Source organism: Cercospora kikuchii (genome assembly GCF_019650295.1).
Source record: "Cercospora kikuchii DNA, contig_00006, whole genome shotgun sequence".
Taxonomy (NCBI): domain Eukaryota; kingdom Fungi; phylum Ascomycota; class Dothideomycetes; order Mycosphaerellales; family Mycosphaerellaceae; genus Cercospora; species Cercospora kikuchii.
The window spans coordinates 921,009-933,136 of NW_025408587.1; the positions used below are offsets into that span (position 1 = coordinate 921,009).

At 53.2% G+C, this 12,128-nt stretch overlaps 7 protein-coding genes across 7 annotated transcripts; 3 read left to right on the forward strand and 4 right to left on the reverse strand.

The window, feature by feature from the left end:
• Positions 1 to 85: 85 nt before the first annotated feature.
• On the reverse strand, positions 86 to 682 carry CKM354_000928400 (uncharacterized protein; the record flags this gene model as incomplete). The annotated part of the gene is made up of 1 exon (XM_044804697.1): positions 86 to 682. One exon carries the CDS (start codon positions 680 to 682, stop codon positions 86 to 88), a length of 597 nt encoding a protein of 198 aa, XP_044660632.1.
• Positions 683 to 1,027: 345 nt separating this feature from the next.
• Positions 1,028 to 1,738, reverse strand: CKM354_000928500 (uncharacterized protein; the record flags this gene model as incomplete). The annotated part of the gene is made up of 1 exon (XM_044804698.1): positions 1,028 to 1,738. The coding sequence occupies one exon, from the start codon at positions 1,736 to 1,738 to the stop codon at positions 1,028 to 1,030; it is 711 nt and encodes a 236-aa protein (XP_044660633.1).
• Positions 1,739 to 2,045: 307 nt separating this feature from the next.
• CKM354_000928600 (uncharacterized protein) lies at positions 2,046 to 2,723 on the forward strand (the record flags this gene model as incomplete). The annotated part of the gene is made up of 3 exons (XM_044804699.1): positions 2,046 to 2,108; positions 2,217 to 2,323; positions 2,426 to 2,723. 3 exons carry the CDS (start codon positions 2,046 to 2,048, stop codon positions 2,721 to 2,723), a joined length of 468 nt encoding a protein of 155 aa, XP_044660634.1.
• A 530-nt stretch (positions 2,724 to 3,253) lies between these two features.
• Positions 3,254 to 4,136, forward strand: CKM354_000928700 (uncharacterized protein; the record flags this gene model as incomplete). The annotated part of the gene is made up of 2 exons (XM_044804700.1): positions 3,254 to 3,338; positions 3,391 to 4,136. 2 exons carry the CDS (start codon positions 3,254 to 3,256, stop codon positions 4,134 to 4,136), a joined length of 831 nt encoding a protein of 276 aa, XP_044660635.1.
• A 254-nt stretch (positions 4,137 to 4,390) lies between these two features.
• CKM354_000928800 (uncharacterized protein) lies at positions 4,391 to 6,670 on the reverse strand (the record flags this gene model as incomplete). Its single annotated transcript, XM_044804701.1, has 1 exon — positions 4,391 to 6,670. One exon carries the CDS (start codon positions 6,668 to 6,670, stop codon positions 4,391 to 4,393), a length of 2,280 nt encoding a protein of 759 aa, XP_044660636.1.
• Positions 6,671 to 7,005: 335 nt separating this feature from the next.
• Positions 7,006 to 8,703, forward strand: CKM354_000928900 (phosphatidylserine decarboxylase 1; the record flags this gene model as incomplete). The annotated part of the gene is made up of 1 exon (XM_044804702.1): positions 7,006 to 8,703. The coding sequence occupies one exon, from the start codon at positions 7,006 to 7,008 to the stop codon at positions 8,701 to 8,703; it is 1,698 nt and encodes a 565-aa protein (XP_044660637.1).
• A 1,550-nt stretch (positions 8,704 to 10,253) lies between these two features.
• On the reverse strand, positions 10,254 to 12,007 carry CKM354_000929000 (uncharacterized protein; the record flags this gene model as incomplete). Its single annotated transcript, XM_044804703.1, has 3 exons — positions 10,254 to 10,968; positions 11,032 to 11,199; positions 11,973 to 12,007. The coding sequence occupies 3 exons, from the start codon at positions 12,005 to 12,007 to the stop codon at positions 10,254 to 10,256; spliced, it is 918 nt and encodes a 305-aa protein (XP_044660638.1).
• Positions 12,008 to 12,128: the final 121 nt, after the last annotated feature.

Sequence of the window (12,128 nt, forward strand, 5' to 3'; positions counted from 1 at the left end):
GACGTCGAGGAAGAGTTGGCCTGGCGAGCAGGTGGATATAAGGAGGCATTCAGGCTAGCCATGTATGCTTCTGCGCTCGCCATGCTCAATCTATAACCACACCAAGCACTTCGACAAGCTGTCGCAAAGTCTCGATCCGCAGCTCTCCAGAGTCGTGAAGTTCTTCAGAGAAGCTCTGCTGCCGTGCTCGCTCGATTATGTCCTTCACTTCTTTGATATACAAAGGCGGAATCGAATTGAACCACAACTCTGGGCCAAGAATGCTGAAGTGCTGGAAGTCGAAATCAATGGTGCCTCTGTAGTCCAGGATGCCGAAACGATGCTTGACTGTGACCTTCCACAAATTCTTCGTAATGCTGGTATTTGACGCAACTGACTCAATCCAGTTGACGACCTCTGATCTGGCTCGCCGGTAGTGTAACGCAAGTAGAAACCGGTTCTGGCGGTAAAAGATCGGTAAGGACTCCTCTCTCAACTGTCGGCTTGTAAGGCTTATCGCGGGCTGTAGAGCTGGGGTTTTCTGTGTAATGTCGCTGCTGAAGACGGCTGGAGGTGCAGAAGAGGATATAAACGACGGCGCGTAGTAACCGCCAATTGCCAGAGTATTGGTATCTGCGAGAAGGTGTTCGAGAATCACTAGCCTAAGCTCGGTCGGAAGATTGAGGAAATGTGATGTTTCCATGCGCAGATATCATATGCCACAGACGAATCGAGCGTATATGTAATGAGAGCGGCAAAGTCACAAGTGCGCGTCGTGTCCAATGTGGCGGTCGACCTCACCATGATGTGCTGTGCCTTATGGCCTCGCACTAAGCCTCGTTCGGAGAGCGACATTCTTGGCGCATCTGGTAGAGGTAGAGGTAGAGCTGAGACATGGACGCACGTTGAAGTCGAGACTTTAAACCAGCATTCGCAAGCTGGCGTTGTCGAAGTGCTGGTGTCACGAAATGCTCTTGGTATCGACATCTTGCGACGATGCAACTGATGATATCCGAAGCACGAGATTTACGTCAAGATTTGAGCTTGGTCAATAAAAGCTATTGTACAAGAGCCGAATTATTTCAAAGCGCTGACTGAAGTCGGAGTACCCATGCAGTCGAAGGTTTGCCATGCTATGGTGGCGTAGTGTCGACCGCTCCACGATTCGTGTCATGACATTGACGATTTGGCTTACAGCTTCGACACTAGCTGTGGTATTGTTCCCATTGGCAGCCCGTGCAGTCGCCGTAATGCTGTCGAGTTGGTCCAAGAGTATGAAAGAGTTGTTGGTCAGTGGATGCAGCAACCAAGAGCTGTTCAAAATCTCCAGGCCTTTGCGATCGAACAAGACTGCAGTGGACCTGTGCGGATCCTCGAAATATTGAATTGAGATGTGTTTAACTCGTTCGGCAACGACTGGATTCTGGCGAAACATGTTGACCCAATGCTGAACTTGCACTCGTCCTTCTCGATATCTTAGAAGTAACACGACTATTCTGCTTTGGTAGAAAAGAGGTAGCGCTTCTCGTCTGATGCTGCTCGAGACTTGCAGCAGTGTTGGATGATAAGGATCGGGTCGACAATTCCATGGTCTGCCTGGCGGACCACCGATGATAATCGGCCCGGCCTTGAATGAGCATCCATCGACGAATTTATCAAGAAAATCCCTCATCGCTTTGCTTGACGGGAGCTCGAGGTCAAAGACGTCTTCGTAAATCTGTAGACGCAGCTCTTTTGGCAGCTGTAGAAGCCGAGACATTGCGAGGCTCGCAGCCTAATGAAATTTCACGTCACATATTTTAGGGGAATCTGCAGATCCCTCAGTATTTCTCTTGTCGTCTGGACTTCTTGTACTGTCGTGCAGGGGTGAAAGGGCGCGATGTCCATTATTCAGCGGACAGCGGTAGAACTCGGTCAAAGTCGATGTTGTCAGGCAGAAACTTTCCGCGCCAGGCACCCGCGCCAAGAGCCGCAGCCCGCACTGGTTTTGAAATCTGGCAAGCGCCTCACTTCGAATGCTCTCGTGAACACGGCAAGACATCCACGCCCAGCGCCAACCGCCCAAGATGTCTCTCGTAACCGGCGAGAAGTCGAACTTCCAGTTCATCTTGCGTCTCCTCAACACCAACGTGCGTACCCACCATTCCGCGGACCTGCGACGAAATCCTGGTCACGAGCCTTGGAGGAAGAAATGGACATGAGGGCGATCGCGATGGAAACTAACGGACAATGTGCAGGTCGATGGCAAGGAGAAGGTCATGTACGCCATGACCAAGATCAAGGGTGTCGGTCGCCGATACAGCAACTTGGTCTGCAAGAAGGCCGATGTCGACCTCAACAAGCGGTACGATTCCCACGACACCACAATGGCGCACGACGCACCGAATATCCTTTCCGATCATCGAGCAATCCGCATCATGGCCACATACTAACATTTTGTCTGCAGCGCCGGCGAGCTTACCTCCGAAGAACTCGAGCGCATTGTCACGATCCTCCAGAACCCAACCCAGTACAAGATCCCAACCTGGTTCCTCAACAGGCAGCGCGACATTGTCGACGGCAAGGACTTCCAGGTGCTCGCCAACGGTGTCGACAGCAAGCTCCGTGATGATTTGGAGAGACTGAAGAAGATCCGCGCCCACAGGGGTCTGCGTCACTACTGGGGTCTCCGTGTCCGTGGACAGCACTCCAAGACCACCGGTCGCCGCGGCAGAACCGTCGGTGTCAGCAAGAAGAAGGGTTAAAGGTGTGCGCTGCTGGGAGTTTCTTTGCGGCGATGGTGGGAAAAGGCGTCTTCAACCGGCTGGCTGCTGGTGGCACATTGTCATGTCATGCATTGGTTCATGCTATAGCGTGCTGTAAAAAGACAGATGCGCATGTAGCTACGCCAGAAATCCGATCGTCAAAGTTCAGCGAGGCTTGCTTTCTGATTTACGACCTGAAATGGGATACCCGAATGATACTTGCATGCCCGCCATGATGAGCAGGCATTGAGCATGCGCTGTCCAAACACTTCCATCCTGTTGAAATTTCTCGTTGGTAGTGGCCCACGGAAGCTCAGCTAATGCACTCTCAGTTTTGTTTGGCACTGTCAACCTAGCAAACACAGTCAGAACGCACTCACTTGAGTTCGTACTTGAACGTCAACATTGCGGGCGGCTCAATTTGACCTGCGTGCAGCACCAGATCCAAGCACTTTGGAAGCTATCTCAGGCCCATCGCCCACTTCACACTCGCCCACAGTAACACCAGACCAGAACCCGCTGAAAATCATATGGCTCGTGAATATGGCTGGCGCGCCAAGAAGTACCAAGAAGGGAGACTTGTGATCAAGAACGGCCAAATCGTGCAAGGCGCAAGTGCGTAACTGAATGGAAATGGTAAAGAATGAGCTAAACTGACCACTCTCAGACCCCGGCAACGATTCAGCGACCACAGACCTAGAAGACAACATCGTCACCACCGCCACAAGAGTCTTCGGGATCTTCGAGCTTCTCGAGAACATCGCTGAGTTCATGGACGGAAGGGAGATAGTCATCCTTCGACGTGTCAATCAGACCTTCAATTTCTGCTTGAGACAAGCAAAATTCGATCAGGAAGTGACTGTCCGACAAATCGCCTACGTTCCCACCGGCAAAGGACCACGCAGTATCCGCACTCTTCCTCAGACGCCAAAAGTGTTCAAATTTCTCCACGTCAAGAAACTTGGTCACGAGAACCCTAGAAGAATCTCGTGGTCTATCGACGCTCAACTCGACGGAAAATACTTCAAAGGCGCATCTCTACCAGCAGCAGCCGCCTGTGATTTATTAAAGAAACTCTATGTCTACACAGAAGGCGGTGCAACTGTGTGGGTACGTGCTTCCTCGTTGGCGAAAGGAACTCGGGATTCCGGAGCGTACAGTGTTCCGGCCAATTTGACTGTCAGTCTGCTTTGGTTGGTGGAGATGTCGCACGAACTAATCGGTGTATTCTTTGACCGTGTGAAGGGAAATTGCTCGTTTATTTTGCGCGTGGATGTGGAAGAAGAGCAGCTCGACTCCGTGCCATCGACGCCATCGAGTGAGAGATTTTTTGATGCGCAGGAATGGCCTGAAGGGGCTGCGCCAGAGGACCCAGATGACACAGGGAACGATGCAGTTCCGCCCATGGCATAACGTTTTGATGGCTATGAATGTTCGTCAGCAGCGAGCTAGATTGTGAAATGGCAAAGTTTGTCCCGGAGCGAGCTATGAAGTATAGTAAATCAACCGACGGACATGACAAGCATATGATCAATACGTGCCGAGGAGGAAAAGCTGCCCAGCAGAAAGCATTTGAAGCAAGTATTGCTCAGTTGTCAAGCTTGCTTTGATAGTTCTTGGAACCACGATGATCACTCTAATCATGAATTTCGTCGGAAATGCTCGTGCTATGCTGTTGCGGTAGGAGACTCCGCTGAATGATCTCCTTTCTTTTCAGTCCCGTCAGCTGTCTCACTCGAATCCGGCACAGTCGGTATCGGAGAAGCACCTGCCTCACTGCCGTCCTTAGCTGCAGTGCTCGATGCTTCAGCTGCATCTTCCGCCCTCTTCTTCTCGTCCTCTTCCCGCTTCTGACGCTCTTCCTCCTCCCTCCTCCTTGCAGCAATCTCTTCTTCGTTCCTCCTCCTCTCCTCAGCTTCTAGAGCTCGCACATAAGCTTCTCCAACGCCAGGCCACAAGCTGGCGACGAGAAGCGCTACAGCTCGTTCTGCAGGTCGGATTTGTTCTCGAATCCAAGCTAACCTGTTATTGCGTTGCTGTCGGTCTTCTTCGAGTATCCGCTGTGCAACTTGTGCGGGCGTCGGCATCTGACCTGGCCTCAATGCTCCTGCACCTTCTTGACCTTGCTGCTGACCAGCCGCAGCGGCGGGCTGTGCACGTGGATTTTGATTCACGATGCCATCCCACCAGCGTCGCAGAACACCTCCTTCGGCTAGTGGGCCTTGTCTTAGTAGCCAAAAGCCGATCGCGATAGCAACAAGTGCCAGAGGTCGTTGCCAGCCCAGATTTGCTCCCAAGATGAAGTACGCGAATATCAGGACACGCATCAAAAGCCACATGTGATTGATCAGTCCAGCACCGAGTACTCCCAGGCCGTCCTGCTGCGCGACTGGAGCCTGAGCGGGTGCGACTTGTGGTGCTGCAGCCGCGGCAGCAGCAACAGCTTGGTCTTGATTGCCAGGGGGAGCTTGGTGGAGTGCGTTTGCGGTAGTTGCCTGTGTCGTCGGGGTTGGTTGCAAGCCATAATTCGGAGTCGTGTAAGCTCCGAACTCAGGGGACAACAACAAGGCGTGGGGCCCCGAGGGTGACGAGAGCAGATAGCAGCGGACATCGGATGGCGAACTTGTAATTGACGAAGGCTGTTGTGCGGATGATGATCGAGGCATGTCCATCGGTGCATGAGCTGGCTGTGAGCTGGCACGGGGCATTGGGACACCCTGTGCGGTGTTTGCCGCTCTCGTTGCAGTCGCGTTGAAGCCACCAAGGTTAAAGGGATCGATGTAGTTATTGACGTCTTGTATGCGTTGCTGGATACTATCGATCCGATCTCGCTGTTCGTCGGTCGCTACATCAAGTGCACGGAGCTCGACCAGCATGCGACGCATCTCAGCTACGTTGCCACGAGCTCGGTCCAAGGCCGAAGGCACATTCCTGAGCGGTTGCTGCTGATGAGCATGAGGCATAGGAGGAAGGCCTAGTCCGTTCGGAAGAATGGCTTGTGGTCCAAGCTGAATGTGTTGCTGAATGTGAAATCGTTCTCCATTAGGTCCTCTGCCCTCAAGAATCATTCCCTGGCCTCTCGGTCGGGGTGGAGGCTGAGAAGCACTTCGCTGCTGAGCATCGGCTTGAGCGTCAGGACCCAAGGTAGGTGCAGGATGCGACTCTGCGGCACTATCTGTGGTAGACTGTGCCTGGGCTGCAGCTGGGTTGGGTGCATGCTGAGCATTGGGATGCGGTCCTGGTGGTAGCCCGGTCAGTGGACCTGGAGGTGGAGGCGCATGTACATGCGGGATTCCAGGTGCCATTGCAACTCCGCCTGCAAATGGCATTGGCTGCATGCCAAAGCGGCCAAAAACTTCGGGGCCCGGACCAGTGCCGAATTGACCAAGGTGATGCATATGGTGAGGGAGATGCTGCTGCTGCTGCTGGGCCAACATGGCCGCATGCTGCTGTTGGTGATGCTGGAGCACATTCTGATGATGCAGGTGATTGTGGTGAGCCTGAATGTCGCGTGGAAGATGCACGGGTCCTGGCTGCTGGGCATTATCATTTGGAGGAGCGGTGGGCAGTCCTGGTTGTGCTGGGCTCGCTCTGCCCTGTGTGCTCAAGCCTCGTCTCTGGGGCAATGGCGCTGTTGCCGTCCCGTCGCCCTTGACCAGGAGATGCACCACATATTCTGTTTGTGTAGGGTCTCTTCGAATATTCAGCGCCTCAGCCAGTGTTTGCTCGTTGTCGACTAGTGCTCTTCCTCCGTAGAGCAGTCGTTGTCGCTCGGGAGCTGGATTGGACGGAACAACGCGCTGGATGCGCTCGCGAACCTCGCCAATGCGCGCAATCACTGGCACTTCAGTTCCCAGCATAAACTCATCGAGGCCGCCCTCAATGTGTCCCGGCGGCACTTTGATGCGCAGAGTGATGGTCGTGGGCGGGTCTGCGGGAGGCGCCATTGCGGATGATGGGTGTGGGCTTGTATATCGCTATCGATGTCGGTTCATGATGGATGTGGGAGTGTCAAGACGTCGGGCGCGCCTGCAACACGTCGCTGGTTGGAAGTGTGTTCTGTGCAACGGCGACTTTCTGTGAGCTTCCAGCTGTTCTGTTCACTCGCGTGGCTTCATGCACGGCGCGAAGCTTAGTCGACGTCCCTGCCGCACGCTGTCGTCATTCCTCTGCCCTTCACCCTTCTTGCCGACAACCACACTCCTCTCAAGCTCTGTGGAAGAGAAGCGTGTCACCATCACTCCTCCTACCATGTAAGGTGATACATTGCACACCTCCGACCATGCGACCACTCCCCACGGCAGGCACTTCGCAAGTCCTGCTCCGGACCTTCGCGCCACGATCACGCCAGCACCACCGAGTCCGATCATTCTCGCGCACGTACAAGCACCGCCAACAGCATCGTAAGTCCTCCTTCAGCTCGCGACTACGCGATGCTTGGAACTCGACGCCCGTGGTGTGGAAGCCGATCCCCATTGGCCTCGGCGTCGTCTTCCTTGGTGCTTTTCAACTGTACAGAATCAATGAGCGCGAGCGAAGGAGGATAGAAGAGTCGACAGAGGATGACCCAGGAGACGTAGGCAAGCCCAAGCGTCGCGAACGGATACGCCCCTCGGGACCATGGACGGTACAGATCATGAGCACCATTCCGCTCAAAGCGCTGAGTCGGTGGTGGGGGTGGATGAACAGTATTGATATCCCGTACTATCTGCGTGTGCCCGGCTTCAAGCTATATGGCTGGATATTTGGTGTCAACTTCGACGAGATAAGCGAGCCAGACCTCCACAAATACAGAAATCTATCAGAGTTCTTCTACCGGACACTGAAGCCTGGGGTGCGGCCATTAGACCCACATCCCAATGCACTGCTGTCGCCCGCAGATGGCAAAGTGGTGCAGTTTGGTATTATCGAGCATGGCGAGGTGGAGCAAGTCAAGGGTGTCACATACAGCGTAGATGCTCTATTGGGACAACAGCCGGCTAGTGGAGCACATGCCAGTAGCAATGTCGCGGGCTCAAAAGATGCCCCTTCAACCTCGCCCAGTCGTGGGAAACAGGGCGAGGAAGAGGTCATCCGAGAAGACGAAGAGTTTGCGCGAGTCAACGGCATATCATACACGCTCCCCAACTTGCTTTCTGGCGCTGCTGCAGGGAAACAGGGCCGCAGCTGGTGGAAGAAACCACGCGTCAAGGATGCAGCCAACGCAGATCCCCAAGCCAGAGAAGGAGGAACAAGAGATGTTCCTCCGCCTGTGAGTCTCTCGGATCAATCAACCAAGTCATCGACTTCTTCAGAGCGGGAAGTTGCCAAGGAACTCGCGACTGGACCCGCTGCTCTTCGGCCATGGTACTATCCAGATAGACCGGAAACGCCAACGGCATTGTATTACTGCGTTGTGTATCTCGCGCCTGGCGACTATCATCGCTTCCACTCGCCGGTCTCCTGGGTTGTGGAAAGCAGACGCCATTTTGCCGGAGAGCTCTACAGTGTTAGCCCATACCTGGTCAGATCTTTGCCAGGTCTATTCACTTTGAACGAACGCGTTGTGCTGCTGGGCCGATGGAAGTATGGCTTCTTCAGCTACACGCCTGTAGGCGCGACCAATGTTGGCTCTATTGTTATCAATTTCGACAAAGAATTGCGGACGAACAGCTTGCTCACTGACACTCTTGCCGATAAGGCTGCTGAAGAGGCACAGGAGCGAGGCGAGCCATACTCAGGGTATGCGGAAGCTACGTACGAAAGTGCTAGTCCCGTACTAGGAGGACATGCTCTGAGGAGAGGTGAAGAGATGGGCGGCTTCCAGCTTGGAAGTACTATCGTTATGGTTTTCGAGGCGCCTAAGGGGAGAAGACCGACACTGGATGAGGGGTTTATGGGCACTGAAGTAAACAGAAAAGGCGGCTGGCAGTGGGGTATCGAGAAGGGCATGAAGGTCAAGATGGGACAGCGACTCGGCTGGGTCGACGAAGAGAAATAGTAAAATCGTTCAAGTATCGGAACACAACTCAATCCATTAGGCACCGCAACGAGTTCCGCGGTTCAACATCTGTTTTCTCTGCATGATCTTGTGCACTTGACGCCCGCCTTCACGCCGGTCCCAGCGAGATTTACAGTCTTTTGCTCCATTAAATGCCTCCGGTGTTCACGACGAGCCACAAGGACATACATGCATCCACTGTATTTTGGGCCGTAGCTCGATTCCTGCATTCGTATGGCATCAGCGAAATTCTCATTTCTATGCCAATAGCCATCAGATTAGACGGTAAATGCGTTCCAAACCGCTACCGTTCAGGTCTCGCTGATCATTTCCAAGAGAAGCAAAGCACAGGCTTCAGAGTCAAAGACTCCAGGATCTGTTGTTCGAGAGCATGCCGATCAGAAGGTTCCGCTACAATAGATTCGTTGGTCGACTCGCAACGAGCTTGTTGACTAGCACATAGAAGAGAATCAACAAATACAGTCTTGCCTCGGGTCATCATTCTTCACAAATCGCCTATTCCTCGCGCTCCATCCGCATGCAAACATCACCACGAAAAGCAGTAAAGATGAAGTTCGTCTTTGTCGGCCTTTGCACCTTGCAGTCTCTCGCATTCGAAAGAAACTCTGCTCGACAATTCAGCTCGTACGATGCATGTGGTCGGAGCGAAGTTGGCAATGCAATGCCTGCCTGCTGTCAACCGGACTTGATCGGCCCAGAGACCCCAGGCTGCAATTCGCGTAAGTCAACATGGCATTGTGTTAAATTACCTATTGAGCTCGAGCTGAAAGACTACGCAGTGACGGACTCGAGACCTCTTAACCGGGAGCAATTTGTAGCCTTTTGCGGATCGGGCAGGGAGCCTGCATGCTGCAATATGAGTGGAAGTGTAAGTTGCGTTCATGATGGCAATGGAGAGGAGAAGCCTCTTACTAATGACCTCAATGTAGCTAGGGTCTGGAGGTTGGTCTTGCGAGGCTGCTATCGCGGAGCTTGAAGAACGACCGGAAGACTAGTGGTAAGCGCTGGATATCACGATCTTCTAGTTCATGCTCCGTCTCATATCGAAGCAGAAAAACAATGTTACTTCTGACTTTGAGGCAAAAGTGCAATAGCTACCCAGAAGCTGCGATTTAGTCTACGATGATGACACAAGAAGCTATCGATCGCCTCCAGAAAACCACTAGCTCGAGTACTTTCCAAAGCATAGAACGCTCGACATTGCCGCTGTTTCCGTCTAGAACCATTCTGCGCTGGACCTGTTGAAGTACAGCAAGTCTCCAGATCCTTGACTCTGTATGTACCATGGCCTCCAAGCTGTAGAGCTACGTGCCGTTGGTGTCTTATGCCAGAGGTTTAGTCATATCCCACTCAACCCTCGAACGCTGCATGATGAAGACCGCTCTGTCTATGGGTCGAACGGCAGAAGGTCGTGTGAGCTCTGTAGTCGACCAAGCCCCTTTCAGCGCACCGCAGGCGTTGAGAGAGCGGTCTCCGCATGAGATGCACATCGTCTTCGAGGTTCGAGGGGGCGTGTCTGGGTGAGAAACTCATGCGTACTTCTTGTACAACGCCTGGTATCTCTCCTTCGCCCGCTCAATGATCTCCCGGTTGGTCCTCTGCCGACCAGTCTCACCCTTGCGCTCTGCCAAACGTAAACCTTCTTCAGCACCGTACGTGACCAGAGTGGGAGTGCCGTACGCAGGATCCTGCAGCAATAGGACTCTCTTTCCTCGAAGACCAGTTACATCCTGAGAAATGTACCAGCGCGTCTCTTTCTTTCGACCGAAGGAGAAATTGGGGTAGCTGTTGAAGGCCTTGATGGCGGGCTTGCCCAAAAGCATGTGATGGCTCGAGTTGCCGTAGTCGATGTAGGCGGTGACCTTGGCATGAACGCCGGCCATGTAAAGTTTGAACTCAACTTTCTGAAAATGTGTGTTCAGAGATCCGTCTGCTTGCTCGAAGGATATTGGCTCGCAGTTGATAATGGTGAGGCCAGCCTGTCTGACGGCAGTTGCACTGATGAAGGAGGAAGAAGCGCCGGTGTCTAGCAGCATTTGTGTGACCTTAACACAGCCTGCGGGGCGTACGATCATGCCAGTGGTCTCGAAAACGTCGACCACAAGACTGTTTGTGCGGTTGCTGGATCGCTTTGCCCGCTGGACTTGAAGTGAACGTGCGCTAAGCTGGCCGCCTTGAGCTGGTGATACGTAGGCAAGAACTGGGGCACGCTGCGCGATGTGTTCCCTCTGGTTGTTGAGGTAGCTGTGCAGCGAGTCAGAGGCTATTTGCTTGCCATGTGGGTGCGAGCCGTTATAGTCGCCATACCGATAGGTGGGCTCAGTCTTGACACTGAGCTGGTGCAGCGAAGTAGAAACCGGTGGTTGGTGGTATTCGGGCCAGCGATAGTAGCCGCCATTGTCTTCCACTGGCTCCGCCTTGATGTACGACATCTTGCTGCTTTCGCTCGTGCCGACCGTGCAAGTGTTGTGTAGCCTGTAACAAGTACTGTCGCGGCGTTAGCTGGTGCGCGAGGCTGTCATTCGGCGCCACTTACCTGTCTCAATTTTGCGAGTCGGTGTTATATGTGCGATGGTGAGTGGAGAAAAGCTGTGATTGAGTAAGGGGGCGACGCCACGCTATGTTTGAGCTTTGCATGCAAACAAAGTGGTTGCCTGGCCTACGTGAAGAGATCTCGCCTTCACTTCTCACGCTCAAGTAACTGAGGACAAACTTGAGCGCCGCCGTGAGAAAAGTTCAATGTATGAGTGGCCGGCGAGCCATTTAGTTGTGCGGGCGACGGGTTTAAGCAGGTCAAGGGGTGAAGTGGAAGCGGTAGAAGCAGGCGCCTGTTGTCAGGTCCAATTTCGATGATATTGATGATTCTGAAGCCCGCATGCCTGACACATGTTAAGACGTTACGTTTACATGCAGAGCTGCCCAAAGTGACCAAGGGAGCGTGTGCACGGCACGACTGTGGGCAGCTTCGTGGCCATAGATGTCGAGGAGCTTTGCAAGTGAAGTGGAGCAAAGTTAAAGGCAAAATGGCCGAATTGTGGAAATAGTGACATGAGAATCGAAATGTTCTTGTATTGATCGTAACATTTCACCAGGTCTGCGCGTTGGACTTGTATCCTTTTGTGGCGAACGACCTCCCAGTCTCACTCAAGGAAACTTGCCAGCTTGCTGTTTCATCTGCCGGTGGGCATTGTTGACGTAAGAAAGTCGCCCAGGAGAATGACGACTCATTTGCTCTGCAGGACTCTCACCGCTGGCCTCTATCTGGCGAGCCAGCCGAGACCATTTTCGGAAGTGTTTCATCTCCAGAGGCTTGCTTCAAGTAAAATGTCTTGGGAACGGTTCAATCACGCATGATGATAGCATGCTCCAAACGGCCTGCGATGCTGCATTGGGACATTGTTTTC